Source organism: Cystoisospora suis, assembly GCF_002600585.1.
Source record: "Cystoisospora suis strain Wien I chromosome Unknown contig_2346, whole genome shotgun sequence".
In the NCBI taxonomy this organism is placed as follows: Eukaryota; Apicomplexa; class Conoidasida; order Eucoccidiorida; family Sarcocystidae; genus Cystoisospora; species Cystoisospora suis.
The window spans coordinates 15,982-31,767 of record NW_027155145.1 but is presented as its reverse complement, the minus strand read 5'-3'; the positions used below and the strand labels follow the sequence as shown (position 1 = coordinate 31,767).

The following is a 15,786-nucleotide window of genomic DNA, read 5'->3' as shown; positions in this document are numbered from 1 at the left end:
CGCCTGTTTCTTATGAGCCGCTTCTCACCCCCTGTTTGGCGGCCCGGCTGGAAGTGAACCAGAAAATAGGCAGAGGACGCAGCTGGATTTGGCTGAGAAGCAAAGGCGTCTTTTCCGGCGGGAATGAAGATAGACCGAGCTTCTCCCTTCCGAAGTTGGAGCTTTCTTTCACGGCGAGCCGCCTCTTTCGAATCTGAGAAGAACGGCGATGCAGAGTCGCAACTGGTTCCCGTAGGAACTCACAGGGGTCTTGTCCAACGTGTCTTGGGCGAAGGGGTCTTCAACGACGACTCCCGGAGTGGCGTAGCTGCCTACTGCCATACCGCTAAAACACTAAAGGAAATACGCTTAGCTACCAGTCTAGTGGCTCGAGGAATCCTAGGCAGAAGAGAGCGAGCTGTGAGAATGTCCAGCGTCGGGTAAGTAGAGCACTGACGTACAACGAGGCTACAAATCCGACGGCAGCGGAAGACAGCTGAGGATCCATGTGCACACTGCCGAAACAGGAAGATCAGATGGCTGACAAATGGACCACTGTGACAAGTGTCGCGGCTGCAGCACTACGAATGAAAGTCTAGAACCTAAATGCAGATGCGAGTAGCCCGTCTCGCCGTGCCTGGCTCAAGACATACATGTAGGCAAATTCCGTGAGAAAAGGAACGTGCTATGGCATGCAGCGGCGGATCCGGGACGCGCTCGGTAACCTGTGAGGTCGGTCCTCAAACTACCCAGAGCGATTTCGGGTAGCAAGACCGACAGCAAAAACCCGGCTGGGCTTACCGTGCCCCAGACTTGTCTCCAGTGAATTACAGAAAGTGGCTTCGGGTGCTACCCAGACAAAGAGATCTCTGTTTTTTCTGTTCTTGCCGCGTTCACCGCATGTAAGCCGAACGAGTGCTTCAGGCAAATCGTCTTCACGGGAAAGCTTCCGCACGTTGCGGTGTGTCCTCGCGTGTCAGCATGTCCTCGTGAAAAAAACCAGACGTTCTTCGTTGTTGCTGAGTGTGGTGTGTCGACACAACCTTGACCGACTAAATGACATGTTATCTGTAGATCCGCGTCTGTACAAACTGTCGAGCCACCAACATCACCCAGCTATGGCGCCAGTGCTCTTTCGAGCTGCCATAATAATGGAAAAACGCCCTCAGGTGTATTTCCATTGACGTAGCAACGGAGCAACGATCTCCCGGGCTAACAGTGCGCAGAGAAATTCTCGCATGGAACACCTGTCAGGGTAAGGCGAGCTCAACGCCAGAGGCGGAGAACGCCGGGGAATCTTCACTTCCTGGCGTGGCGTGGCATCTTCCCCTGTTGAACGATTTGCGGTTTCGGGAAATTATGACCGGTTGGAGTATCTGTTGGGTACGGAGAGACCGAGGACGGAGAGTGTGCAATCGTACAAGGAATGACACTATTCCTTGCAAGCTGCCACTAACTGACGAGCGACGGCTGTCGCCCCCTGCTTGGGTACCCCAGCGATTTTATCGAGATTCCTACCGCTGGGACAAATATCCCAAGACGGACAACACACAGGCGTCCGAGCCTAGGCAACGGCGTCCCTGCAGTCGCTTTTTGTGCCCCGCGAATTTGCGCATGCCCGAGTCTTGATGGGCCTTTCTTCAGAGTCATGAGTAAAGCTTCTTCCCTGTTCTTCTTTTTACAAGAGAAGTCCTTTTAGGCTTCTAGTTGTGCCGCGGGTGTACATGTACGGAAAACCCAGCTGCTGGGCATTCTCTCTCTTTCCTTGACACCGCCCTGATTGGTTCTCACAGAGTTCATGCGGTTTTTACGGTGCGGGCGTCTCGAGTTTAGACCTGTGTTCAGGGAGGCAATGCGTTCAAGACTCGCGTACAGAAGATTCAGAAGCTTCTGTCTTCGGCAAGACGTGTCTGGTGGTCACTCTTTTCATCTGCCAGAGCTGCTGAGAACGGGGTGGTTTGGCTTCAGCTTCGTCGTTGGGCAGACGTCGAACCTTTGCCGCGTGGTGATGTGAAGCTACGTAGGACTCTCGGTATGTACCCACTCCACGAGATTTCTATCTGAAGCCTGCCTGACCTTCTCCAACTGTCTTCTCTCCCTGTTACTCTGGATTCCATACATACTCATCATCATGGACGCTGTAGGCCCGATGGCTGCGTCGGTATTGGAGCCGGGGGAAGAGCCTTTCAACCCGAATTTTTTTTCATTCAGAGCCTTTACTACTGCGTCTTATCGTGAGAAGCCGGCCACCTGTCGTTCATCATCCGTAGAGACTAGTGACAGAGCACAACCAGGTGTTCCTAGTAGGCCGGGAGAGCCCGACAGGGTTGACGCAGAAGTGCAGCGACTGAGACAGCATCGCTCGTCGTCCTGTGATAGCCCGGCTAACGCGCCGTTGACAGACCGGGCGGGGGAACAGGGAGAAAGTCCAAGGCTTCCGACGAGCTCTTCCTTTTCTGCTCTTCTTTCTCTAGGAGGTCCCTGCTCTCCTCCCTTCTCCCCGTCGCAACGCCTTATAAACACATTGTCGCCTCTGGGGTTCTTCGGACGAGGAAGAACTCCAGAAGATGAAGGGGGCGACAAGACAGTCTCTGCGTCTGCAGATTGCCGAGACAACACATGTCAAGACAGCGTGAATTCTACAAGACGAAGCATACTGACATCTTTTGGAGAGGCAGAACCCAGGCAGACATCGCCTCTGTCACGTCTTTTCTTCTTTTCTTCTTCTACTCCCGCTAGTACCAGTTCAGTAGGAAGCGAATCGCTTCCTGGCTCTACGTCTCCGGGAGTAGGACAAGAGCCAGTCCCTCCACTGTGTCTTGTAGTGTGCATACACGGCCTTGCTGGGGCGGAGTCTGATTTTAGATACATGGCGGAGCGACTAAAGGAAAGGTCTCCTCTTGTGAGGGTTCTCCTCTCTACTGCTAACACTGGAAAAACATTTGATGGTGTTCGGAAGGGCGGGGAACGCCTTGCAGAGGAGGTTAGTCTTCCCTCTTTTCGTTCGTGTGTCTCGTAGATGTTCATAGGCCGGGCATTCTTCTCAAAGCCTGCGGGCGTTTGTGTTTTACCTCAGTTACAGGGATATCGCGATCTACGTACAGTGAGATTCATACAGTTAATCGATCGTTAACCTTCATGTATACCCGAAGAGTACTAGCGAGGAGAAGCCTACTTCATGTATCTGTATGTACAAGCCCTGGAGGCAACGCTTCCTCTCTCCTGTCGCATTTGTTTTGTTTTCTGTGGAGTAGTGCTGAATCGCCTTACTTATCTCAGCCGGGTGTTCTCTTGCGGAGAACTGCGGGAGGCAGATTTCACCGTCTCGATACTGTTGTAGATGGGAATGGCAATTGTTGTGACTGGATCTGGATCGCGCCGACCGGTGATGGCGTCTCTAGGGATGGGGTCTGCACGCTTCTTCTTTTTTGATTATCGCGAGCTGTCAGTCACGTTTTTTTCACTAGAACTCTCGCTGTATAAACACAATGGAGTTAGCATTCTTCCTACCTGCGGACTCTTCTTACTTTGTCTAGGTGCGGCGAGACGTTCGGCGCCACCCCTCTCTGCGGTACATCTGCTTCATTGGATTTTCCCTCGGTGGTCTTTACATGAGGTGAGTTTTGCTGAATCGGGTCAGCTTGTTGGAGTGACTTGGACACTCGTACTGCACCGAACATCAGTGTTTGTCACAAGTAGAGACTCACAAGAATTCGTCAGCAGGCCATCTGCCATAGTATGAACGACGATTTTAGCAACCTTTTTCGCACAGTTGTTCGATCTTCCCTCGGGACCTGTGCGTTGCATGATACCTACTTCCCGTGGGTTCTTTGTGTGGCTCTTTTTGAAACGCAGAATTTTGAGAAGAGACGTTGCGAAAGGGGGGCCGGGTACACCCGTCTCGCTTCGGAAGTGTGTCCTGCGACTGTCTTCGTTCCCGCGTGGAGGGTGTGTGGATTTGTTTTGTTTTGGGGCTTTTGCTGTGTCTCGTTTGTCGTGCGGATTCTCGTTATATGCTGTGTATTATTGTGCGTGTTCTTGAAATGTTTTGTCGACAAGAGCAGCAATCAAGTTCGGATGTGTGCGGGTATGTGGATGCTTCTCAGGTATGCGGTACGCCTTCTGTACACACCGCCCTCAGGCGCTGCTCCAGCAACGGTTTGTGGACTCACCCCTCTTTGCATAGGGACCGTTGCTTCGCCCCATCTGGGGGTACGTCGGTTCAGCTACGTGCCTCTGCCAGAAGGCTTCTTGCGGCCTCTCATATCGTCTTATCTTCGGTTAACGTCTCGTCTTCGTGGCAACCGCAAGGGTTCACGTGGTCTCGGTAAGAAAAGCAGCGACAGCATGGGCTTGTCCTCGGGGCGGATCTCGAGGGGAGAGAGTGTCCCGAGCCTGACAAGCTTGGCTTTCGAGGCAGGCACAGATGGGGAAGAAGGACAAGGGGGAAGGAGGGAGCGATATTCGATTTCAGGGAGAGAAGAAGAAACCCGGCGATCCGATGGGTGTGTGTCTCCGTCAGCCGCTCAGCAGGTCTATGCTCAAGCAGCCGCGGAGTTTATCGTGGGAGGGGAATCTGAGGTACTGGCACAGGCTGAGAGTGAGGACGCCGAAGAAGAATCCAGTTGTGGTCCAAACCTTGGACGGTTGTCACAGCTGTACGAAAGCACCACGCTGGCAGATTTGATGCTCTTATCTGCTAGTGAGCAGAAGAGAGAATTAGAAATGCAAGGCGAAAAGACGGGGGGAACTCCTTTCTGGTTTTGGGGGCGATCACAGTCGCATAATGAGACGAACGCTGTGGCGGAACATGAAACGAAAGAGCAAAACACAGAAGAAAGTCAAGAGGGAAATGTAGAGAAGGAAGCAGATGATGATGAACCTCTTCTCGTGCAAATGTCGAAAGGAGTCTTTGTTGAGTCTCTCCAAGCTTTCAAACACAGACGCCTGTACGCAAATGCAAGGTGAGGAAAGGAACAACTCTACCTGTCTGATCGCCGTGGTTTGTCGTCGAGGAGAGCCGTGGTACCAATTGCTGGCTGCCTGCATAACAGCGGGGACATATCAGTATAGAATTTCCGTTACTCGTGGAGGTCAGAGGCACGGGGGGAAGCTGTTGTAGCCCGCTTCTGGATTTCACAAATTCAGGCTTTGCTTTGGTTCTTTTTCTACCTTCATGAGTTGTTGCGTCCGCACGTAGGGTGAGGTCAAGGCAAGTTCACCTGAGTGCGTCTCAGCGAGGTATGTTTACCGTTTTCCTCTCCTGTACATCTTCGCTGCTTGGAGCCGGTATGATGCTGCCGTCACAGCTAACGTGTTTGGGCGCGGCTCGTCTCCGTCTCTCTCGGTAGTTGGTAGGCACTAGTAGCCTTCGAGGATATATGCTTATGAGGAGTCCTCCGTTGTTAGCCTGCCAGCGTGCCCCGCTTCATAGTAGGTATAGACTTATTCTCCGCATGGAAGGGACGTACCCTTTCAGACTCACCTGTAGGAATGCTCTTCATTTTAAGCCTCGCTTCTGGTTTATTCAGGGCGTCCCGTGTGTTTTGCTTCGTTCTCAGAGGGGACATCTTAGTGCCGCTGGGCACGGCGGCAATTGAGCCGGCTCTACCGTCCAACCCCCAGTTACAGCTTCTTCTGCAGCAGGCTCGCCGTAGTATGATCGCCGGCTGCGGTCGTATCGTCATGGTACGTACCTACAGGAGAAATGTTTTGAGCGCCCCAGTTGGGGTTATTGTGGTTCTCACAGATAAGCGCATTTTACCAGCCTGGATGAACATGTATGTATGTGATACTGGCCTCTGTTCACGATCGAGTCGAGGTATGACAATTTCGAAAGGGTACCTCATTTGAGGTGGCATGTTGTTCGGCTCTCCGAGGAGCTCGTGCGATAGGCGTATAGGCGTACCAGCGAGTCGAGGAGGAAGCATCGTATCTGGTTCGATAAGAGCTTCAAGGAAGGAGGACGTGTCACATAGATGCACAAATGTCCCGTCAATATGAGCGCAGTCGTACGTGTGTCTCCACCTTTTCAGTCGCTCTCCTTCAAATTTTCGTTTACCCGGTATCGTACGTACAGCTTCTCTCGCGTATGTGTGCTGCAGTGATTTGGACAGCAGGAGGCGTTTTTCGTAGGACCGCACAACGTTTTCATGTCGTCGCGTTTGTAGTTTCGTACATTTAGCGCATTCCTTCTTTCTGTGTTACTTGCAGATTGTTCAGCCAGACGGCACTCCTATGCCCACTGTTGGTGACAGCCCGAGTTCACCGATGTCCTCTGTTCCGTCATTCTGGGGGTCAGCGCCGGTGACTGCAACTCAGGAAGCTTCCCCGTTTTTCTCTTGTCAGAGCTCCTTCGCGACGGAGTTTCCTTGCACAAGTGAAGCGACTGCGTTATCTTCTTTAACGCTTACTCCTTCTGCCCAATTGGCTCAGTCTGGACTTTCTCCTGAGCAGTCGGCAACGCTGGAGAATTCATGTTCTGTGGACTTCACACTTTCTCCTGGTTCACAGACATGGCGAGATAGTGGGAGTCCGTCTGTGTTCTATGAAACGTCTTCAGTCCCGAATGTTTCTCCTACCGAAGCAAACCCGACTGCAGAGAGCCTCCAGAAGAGAAATGCATGCGACTCTGTACGCGAAAGTCAACTCAGTCACCCGCCTCCTATGGCGCGAAAAGACAGGGTGGTGCTGCCTGTTGCTGTTGGAGAGGAAGAAGGAAATGTGTGTGAATCGGTGATGAGCTTCTCCGTAGAGCGGAGTACACAGTCGGATAGCATTCAGGATGTTAGTCACGTTAATGAGAAGTCACACACTTCTTCTGTACTTACAGTGTCGTCAAGTATTTCTACCGCTGACCCGGGGGGGGTATCGTCTGGTTGCTCGGATGATGAGGTCAAAGAGAAACCAACAATTATTCAGGCGTGTGAAGTTTCCGCAAGTACTACTACATCTAGGTCTACAGGGAGTTCGATACAGGAAAGCTTCTTGGAAAGACGACTCTTATCAACTTCCTCCCTGGCTGGCTGGACAGACTGGCTCAAGCTTAATACTTACGGAGATGTCGAAGCTGCTATGGCGAACAGACTCAACGAAGTCCAATGGACCAAGTTCATCGTAGACTTCCCGAACCTCATTCCTGTTGCTCATGATAGTATCAATGCGAGCGGGTACGTCAGGACGCCGGAGATGGTCTTGGCTCGACAGCTGAAGAGGATTCCAGGAGAACAGAAAGGGTCCATGTCCATTCACTAGCTGCGATCATATTCATATTTTTCAAATATTGGCTTGATACAACGACGCTTCATGCAGACAATAGAATGGTACACTCTACATTCGTTGCTTTACGACTAAGTAACCAGAGTCTCTACCACTAAGGCTTGCCAGGAATTATAGACAGGAGTGGACGTCTGCTGTCTGTGGAAATGGAGTGGTGCTGACTTCGAGGAAAGAGTAAAGTAGTCTTACGTGGCCGCAGCACGTCAGAATTTCTACCAGACTGTCCACGGCGGCGGTTTCACGTAGTGTCTCCGATCTTCACTGTGTATGCAGCTGCACCTCTTGACACCTGTCCGCTGTGTTGTGCTTTGCCGGACTGCTATAGTTAGTTTTCATTCCTGCTACGTGGCAGGGAGTGCTGCTCTCACTCGAAGGATCTTCGCGTATATTTTCGCGTAGGTGCGCTTGTTAACGTTCACTTAGTTTCTGTTCAGAGCTACGAGTCGGACAAGCCCGGCGTTTTCTACTTTCACTGCGTTTGTGTCCCTGCATAGGAAAAGTCGATTCCGAACTTGGGTCACATCAGCAGGGAGGCCGATTGTGGAGCAGATGGTGGACTGGTTCATCTTCTCTTTGCACGAGGCTCTCCAGCAGGACGTAATGCCGCGGGAAGCGAGTGGGAGGGCAAGTGTTCTCTAGAAAGAACATCGTCCATGGACAGAATGGTGCGAGGGGCTGTGAGTCTCTCATATCGGAGAGAAAGGAATCTATAAGAAAGAACGGTGATATCTATTTTGGACAGGACGGAAAAGCCGAACATGTGTTGACTATCGTTTTCTCATAGTGTATGCACAGGCAACAGCTCTGATACTGCGGAGCCCGTTTATACCTGCGTGCAATAGGTTGCATGCAACAGTTTGTTGCGTTCAGGTCAATGACTCAGTGCAGGAGGTTATCTCGATACGTATGAACGTAGATAAACGCCTCAGCATGTGTCTGTGTGTGTTGTATTGGTGTTGTGATTCTTGGCCGTTTCCCTGGTGATGGACGACGTGTGGGTGATTGTAGGTGTCTTGTACATCTTGCATCTCTTTTCCTCCAGCTGTTGCTGACAGGAGGAACGAGTGAAAGTCTTCGCTTGTTTCAGTTTCAGCTCGCACACGTATGTACTCTAGGTTTTGTCGGAACGGTGCTGAGTGGAAGTGTAGGCGGTCTGCAGGCGTCTCACGCCTGACGACGACGACCACGACGGCCGAGCTGTCCTTGTTGCCGATGGTGAATGTGTCAAGCCATTTTCTTTTCGGGGTAAACTCTAGTGATTTTTGGTCTTCCCAGATGTCTGCTCATATACGTGTTGGATAGTTCCAAGCACTTTTATCTGTTGGAGTGAAGTCATGATTTTCCGGTGTACTTCCTTGCTTGTATCAAGAGTGGCTGTAGGCCAGAGGCATTCGGAGGGGGGATGATCGGTGCAGAGCGCCCGTACCTTGGTGAGAGTGTAATCGTGCGTACGCATGTGTTCGTGCGCATCTATGCATATACATATATATGTATATATAGCGGTGGACTGCGGCGGTGCTTAGTCTCTTGCTTGCGTAGATGCGCGCACAAAGTTACCAGCTTCACAGCAGTTGGCTTCTTGTCCAGTCTTGCATACGCACCGTCAAAGAACGTCAGGTGGACCATCTGTGTAGTGCTCTTCACTGGACCGTCGTATGGGCTTGAATGGAGAGCTTGACAAAAGCGATTAAGGGGGGCTGCCTGTTTGTAGAGGTAACGAGGTACTCTACATGTATGCATGGTGTGTGTTTGTTGTTGCCCTTGCGAATGCCACCTAGTCTATTCTTCTGCGGCTTGGACGTGCGCACCCAGAGCCCCGAACAAGTTTTCTCTGCATCTGGCGAAGCGTAGCTCTGAGTGGAAATCGTTGAATGCCTGTGATCAAAACCCAATAATGTCAGGTGAACGTGCTGTGTGTTGTGTCTGGTTCGTTGTACGTGTGGGGAGTAACTCGTTGATGAAGCAGTCGATCGTGGAGGAAAAAACACGTTTCGTTTTCGCTGAGGGACGCTTGGACCGATAAAGTCAAAGGCGTCGGTGTACGGTGTGCGCATATTCATACCTGTAAGGTCTTTCTTTCCTTCGTCGTGTGGTCTATTGCGAGCGAGGAGGGGAAGCTGTTTGGTACCTGAGACTTGCTTGAACTTTGCGAACACAGTGCGTGCAAGGTGAGTTGGGGAGTTCTGGTGTTGTATTCATCACCATAATCATTGTTCCACGCATGAATATGTCACTGTGTCTCTCAGTCGTGTTTCGGTGGTTCTTACTCAAGGCACGGGTGTGTCATTGGTTCAAGGAAAAGACGTGTCGTTGGGTCTACAACGAATCGAGACGCGTATACCCAGCACGTCTACGGATGGAGCCGCGTAGGGTTTTGTTCCTTATTTTCACATCTATGATCATGAGAGTGCACGTGTTCGGAGCATCTTGTACACTCGCCTGCCCTTTCTTGACCACTCCGTCTGAAAGGTGACGTTTGGTGCTTACTTGCGGATGAGTTTCTGCAAAAAGGTCGAATTTGTGGGTGGTTGTCTGGATCATGATCGTTGAGCAAAGACTTCGAATAGAGAGAGCGCTGGTTGATTCCTTCGTCCTGAATTGGCTTCGCACAAGTGGTGGTGGGTGTTTACTGCCAGAGTGTTGTGGGTGGTCGTGGAGGTACGCCCCGTTGTGTGCAAGTTGAAGACACTCGGAGATAGAGTGCGTTAAGTAGGACAGCATGCTGTCTGGCGTACTGTAAGCGAATCAAGTCCGGAGGCACGCAACAACGGAGAAGCAAGCAATTAATCATGGCTTCCAGTACTTTTGAGGCGGCGGAGTGAGGGTTCTATGCTTGTACCCGGTAGGTTCCGGCTGCTTGCGAAGTGACGGGTTTTTCACTCCTTCTTTCCGCATGTAGGTACGTGGTATGGATCGTCATGGCTCATTCATGCGGCCTCTTCTCATCTTGTGTATGTCTGCATCTCGCTGTGTATCTCCATGAGGAGGCCTGCGCGCTATTTCCTTTTTCGAGAGCATTGAAGGACAATGAAGTAATTCCGCTGTGTGTCGCCTCGGGGCTCCGAGCCCTGCATCCACAGCTCTGTCGCGCGACGAAGGGGTGGGCCAAGCATTTTTCACTCGCGCTTTAGGAGTTCTAGTAGCACACCAGTATGGCCATGTGTCTGGACGTCTTAGAAGACTCCCTCCCCCCACCCCTAGGGTGCAGTCTCTTGTGAGTCTTCTCCACGGTGTTCCTGTGAAGTACTTCCGCTACGAAAAGCACTCCGGGAGCACGATTCACAGCCACGATGTACCTGTGCCCGTTCTTAGAGTCTGTTCACGAATAGGAAAGGCGATAGCGAAACTGACTGTTGGACCTTGGGGCGTGGTGGAGACGCACACACCCTCACGACGTGTGGTTCGCACTACAGTGCTGGTGTTGCCGGGTGGGCGGCCCACTTCGAAAGGGCTTCGGCACTTCACTCCGTTGGGATGTCAGCGTAGGTTCCAGCGTCACGTCACAAGCCATCTTCAAGCTGACGTGCGGTGGCTTTTGTGAAGACACCATACGCCCGATGGAACTTGGTACGGGGGAGCCGTATTGAGAACAGTTGGTCCGTCCCTCTACGCATTAGTATAATACATAGATTTTCGGTAGGACCGACTATGTTCATACACGCCCGTACGAGGACACAAACACGTGTATTTCCGGATATGTTCTGGGTAGGGCTGAAACCGTAAGGGGCCAGTTTGAATCACACCACACGCGCCCGACGCAAGGGCGGCTGGAGAGAGGAGCAAAACTATCAGCTTTTCGCGTGCATCACCAGTGAAACGGTGTGTTACCCATTGAGAGCAACATCGGCCTAGTTTTCTGACCAAGTACCGTTCTTGTTGCGAAGATTCTTTACTAGCTTGATCCGGACACGGTTCTGTAACGGGGACAGGGAGACCATGTGGCATACCTTCTCCGACTTTAAGCCGCTTGGCTCGCCAGCGTTCGTCCCGTGTGTGTCGCACGTTCTCCCCGCCCGCCTTCTTGCCCGCGGTCTTCCCAGCGTGGTTGTGCGTGCCTGTTGTGCCCTTTTCCGCGTCAACCAAGAATTTAGAAAGCTGTTAGGTTTCTAGACCCGAGAGGTGCCCAGCTGTAACTCGTCTAAGTCCTGAGTACGCTTTCTTCGTGCAGAGCTGACGGCAGTCCTGTTCTTGTTTGTCTAGGCTCCAGGCGTCTTTCCGAGCCTCTACACCACTCCCAGGTAGAGATTTTCTCTCTAGGTTTTCCTTTCGTGGTTCAGTAGTGTCTCCTTTAGGAGCTCTCGTCCCTACCAAACGGAGACAGAGTCGCTTTGCGTGATTCGGCGGAAACATCGGACACCGTTACCAGAGCGGGTCTTGCGGTGTGACGATACAGCTGCACATCGGATTCGGTTGTTTGTTTCTGTGCCGCCTGGCCGGTGCTTAAAATCTGCTCTACCCGTGCGTGACTAATGTGCGGAGGCCACCAGCAGCCGAACTGCATTCTTCGTGTCGCCCTCCTCTTCCGTCGCGGCCGTCCACAGCCACGGAGCTGGAAGCCACACGACATTGTGGCTTTTGAACAGCCTTCCCTCCTCATCTGCAAACCTCTTGACTCCCTTCTTCACAAATTACCTTGGAGCTGCAGCTCAAGTTCGTGTGTCTGTGCGCGTCTCCTCCCAGACGGTGCAGATGTGCCTCTCCGCAGCCGACGGCCCTGCCATCCTTACGTCTGAAGGCTAATCCGTAAAAAACTAGTGGTTTCGATCCTGTGGCTCTCCAGTATTTCCTTTTTTTCTCTCTACGTGGTCCCGTTGCCACAGTCTCCCCAAGTCGTCTTTCGAGCTCTCGTGTTCTTCCTTTGCGTACCGTCTGAGGACTGTAGTTCTTAGTTTCTGTAGAAATTCCTTCGTTGTTCGCTTCTACACCAGTCAGACACTATGGAGTCCGCAATTCAGGAACGTGTGCAGGAGTGGTACGCGAAAAGGAAAACCTCGGGGAAGAACGGTGATGCGGCGTCAGCGGCGAAAGATGCAGATGGCATGGTCCTAGCTGCGGAGGAAATGACTGAACTGATTTTAGACGGCAGGCAGTTTCGAACAGTGAGCGAGGAAGCTGCGACGCTTCTGAAGCAGTTGAAAAATTTGGCGAAACTAACCTGCAATCAAACCGGGTTGAACTCGGTTGCTGCGTTTCCCCCCATGCCCAGTGTGAAGACACTTGAGTTGACTGACAATCACATATCCGGAGGACTCGATGCCCTTGTAAAGGCGTTTCCTAACCTAAAGAGACTCCAGCTGGGTGGAAATCACTTCAAAACGTTCGAAGATATTGATGCTCTTGTAAGTAACGAAAAACCGGTACCCCTCCTACACAAGCCAAGAAAGGTTCTCCGTGACGAACCTTTTTTCTGGGTTTAGTGGCCTACTTACGTCGAATCCGTGTTCACCGGGTCTTATCGATCAGTTTTCAGCTAGCAGTATCCGCGCTAGAGACGGTAAGGAGAGAGACAGACCGACCGCGTTCGCGTGCTTGTGTAGTAGTACTGCGCGCTTGCAACGAATTCAGGTCGGTTCCCTTGCTTTTTCAGTATCACTCTCTGCACTCGTGGCGTAATTTTGCCAGTGAGTCTACAGACGGCAGATGTGGTGATTGCTAGCCCGGCCTCTGCCCACCGGTGTACGCACTTTGTGTTGAGGTACTGGATTTTTCGCCCTTCTCGTGATAGATGACAACGGATGCAGCACGCAAATTCGACTGAGACTACTCACCAGCGTCGGTTTCCAGTCTCCCCGGGCTCACCTCACTTAGCTTCATCATACAGGTGCATCGTAGGGTTTTCGGAATTCGGAGACATGCTCTGCTGTACATTCGTGCGCACGACTCCAGAGCGGCGGCTCTTTAAGAAACAAGGACGTGGCAGTCTGAATCCTCATGACTGGGTATTATTCTCGTGCTGTTGTATTGTGTCATTCTGCGTGTCAATGTTATCTCCAGAAACAGCTGGAGAGCCTGGAACAACTTGGACTAGACATGAGCCCGGTAAGCACGCTGACGGGTTACCGGGAGAAGCTCTTCGAGATGCTGCCAAAGCTGGAGGTCCTCGACTCAACGGACAAAGATGGCAATGAAGTTGAGGTGGCAGACTCTGATGATGAAGATGAGGAGGAAGACGAAGATTGTAAGTTTCTTTCTCGAGAAAAAAGGACTGGTGCTCCTGTCGTTATTTTTCGAAGCCCGCGTGTCACTTCCGGTAGGTAGACTCCTATCCAAGAAGGAGCCCGGAAGGCCCCCTAGTGTTGCTTTGCACGACATCCGGGTCGATGACTCCTCGGGCACGGATGAAAGAAAAACTGAGACTAGAAACGAGAGTGGATGCAATAAGAAGAACGAATGTCAACATTGCACGGCGGAGTTGTCCCTCATGGGTAACTTCGGTGTCGCGTGTGTGGTCGCCCTGTCTGGTCTTAGACACGAACATACACACTCGCAGGAGGTGGACCTATTTCTGGTTTTGACGTGAAAGGAAGACAGCTGACTGGTAGGGACACTTCTACTTCCATCTGTCAATGAGCGAACTCGTTCCTTCTGTGCTTAATATTTCGCTAGACGATGACGAGGAAGCGGACACAACCTTGAAGGATTTCTATGAAAAGGATTTGGATGATGAGGATGACGAAGATGAAGAAGACTTCAACCCGGAGGGGGAAGACGATGAGGATGAAGATTTTGACGAAGATGGAGGTAAGGCAGCCTTTTACTTTTCCCGCTCTTACCGGCTACAAGTGCTTCTCTTTAGTGTCCGTTGTACAATGATGCCCCGAACCATTTCTGGCACAGGTGGCTCTTTGAAACCGTCATCTGCGAGCTTGAACACGTTGTGTGCTAAGGAGTCCGCCAAGAAATTGTGTTGAATCCTGGTGTCTTTCGTTACAGAAGAGGAGGAAGAAGGTGGAGCCGGGGCTGAAGGAGAGACAGTTGCGGATGAGGACGACAGCGAAGACGTCCAGATGAGCAATAAACGAAAGAGCGAGTCCATTAATGTGCCGTCGTCAGACGCGGGAGAGTCAAGTAGTTCCTCAGCGAAACAGCCAAGACTCAACTGATACCGCAGGTCCTGGTTGGAACGAAAGAGAAACTTGCCAGGGGGGGGTTCCCTAGTTCCAGTCCCGCCTGAACACAACTCAGTGTAGGGGAAGTGACGCCTGATGCGGAGGGAGTCGCTTCAGTCCTGCGTGGCTACCCCATAAGAACACTGCCCTTGTTGGAAAGGCAGATCTTGGGTGTTACCTGGCTGGGTGGTGTGAGCAGCAATCTACCAGGAAGTCACTTTGACCGTCCTCATAAGGAGACTGGCTGGAGGCAGTTTCTGCCATTCAAGCGAAAGAAACCTGGAAGGCCCGTTGCTACACCGGAGCCCCGAGCCATCCTGGAGCAGTGGTGGAAAGGGTGCGGCATGGATCTCACCATGCTGTTCATAGCACATAAATACCACTGCTAGTTTTCCGGCGTTTTTTCTTCACACTCCGGAGGGGACCGCCGTGCTGGTATCTGCCTGACTGATGGCGTGACGCACTTGGTTCGAGAGAAGAGGAAAACTGTCCTCGTCAAAGGAAGATAGGGGACCACTTGGACCGGTCGGAGGCCCGGGGGTGAAAACTGGCGGAAGATACACGTGGTATGGGGAGGCCAGATTCCACCGCGGCTGGTTTCCCATACTTTACAGTCACTTGAGGACATAGTCACATGAAGAGGCACGGTGTGCCTGCTGCGGAGCCGCATGGTATGGGAAGAGATGGAGACTCGGGCCCACAATGGCGTAGCCAGTCTAGGCTTTCGCGACGTTGTCGTGCTTGGGAGTCCCACTTTACAGGAGCGAATGTGAAGACAACTACCCCAGTCCCGCGGGGAGGCTCAGACGGAAGGATGCCTGTTTGCTCGACTCGGCCGATGAACAGGAGATGGGGCTGATGGCACTGAAGCTCACTGTACGCTTGCGTCTCAAAATTCCTGCAATGTTGTACTATTAGCATGTCGTGTGGCACGAAGCAGTTAGCCCTGCTCCCGCGGGGTGATGTGTCCATGTGTGTGTGTTTTCGTGCTGCGCGATTCTGTCGTGGAGAAGGCTTCTTATGGGCTCTTGGCGTCCTCTTCTTGGCCGGCAAACAGGCTCGGCTGCATCTTTGCGTGCCCAGTTCGGATTAGACAAACGGAGGTGCCGCGGCGTGGTCTCCCCCAGACGCTGGTCAGTGCAACTGGTTATGGTATGAGGTAGGGAACGAGGGACTGTGAACATGCGGCAGGTTTGGCGATGCACTCTCTGAAACCCTTCATTTCCCAAAATAGAATATAGGATCCTGTAGACTAACCATCTTACATCCAGGTTCCTTGCCCAGCCGGGTGAAGGAATGCCCCGGGGTCCGAATCTCCGGGCATTCGTCAGAAAGCTAACCCGTCACTGTGCACATGGCTACCTCATCTGAGACTACTGAAAGTGAAAGCGTCCCGCCCGATGCACCCGGTCCCTGCTGC

At 52.1% G+C, this 15,786-nt stretch overlaps 2 protein-coding genes across 2 annotated transcripts; both read left to right on the top strand.

The window, feature by feature from the left end:
• Nucleotides 1-798: 798 nt before the first annotated feature.
• Nucleotides 799-10,227, top strand: CSUI_004897 (serine esterase protein). Its single transcript, XM_068065078.1, has 6 exons — nt 799-2,962; nt 3,516-3,595; nt 4,086-4,943; nt 5,541-5,667; nt 6,193-7,148; nt 7,752-10,227. Exons 1-6 carry the CDS (start codon nt 2,111-2,113, stop codon nt 7,894-7,896), a joined length of 3,018 nt encoding a protein of 1,005 aa, XP_067922944.1. The 5' UTR covers nt 799-2,110; the 3' UTR covers nt 7,897-10,227.
• Nucleotides 10,228-10,939: 712 nt separating this feature from the next.
• CSUI_004896 (inhibitor-1 of protein phosphatase type 2a) lies at nt 10,940-15,627 on the top strand. Its single transcript, XM_068065077.1, has 4 exons — nt 10,940-12,596; nt 13,252-13,435; nt 13,864-13,998; nt 14,191-15,627. The coding sequence occupies exons 1-4, from the start codon at nt 12,195-12,197 to the stop codon at nt 14,358-14,360; spliced, it is 891 nt and encodes a 296-aa protein (XP_067922943.1). The 5' UTR covers nt 10,940-12,194; the 3' UTR covers nt 14,361-15,627.
• The last annotated feature ends 159 nt before the right edge of the window (nt 15,628-15,786 follow it).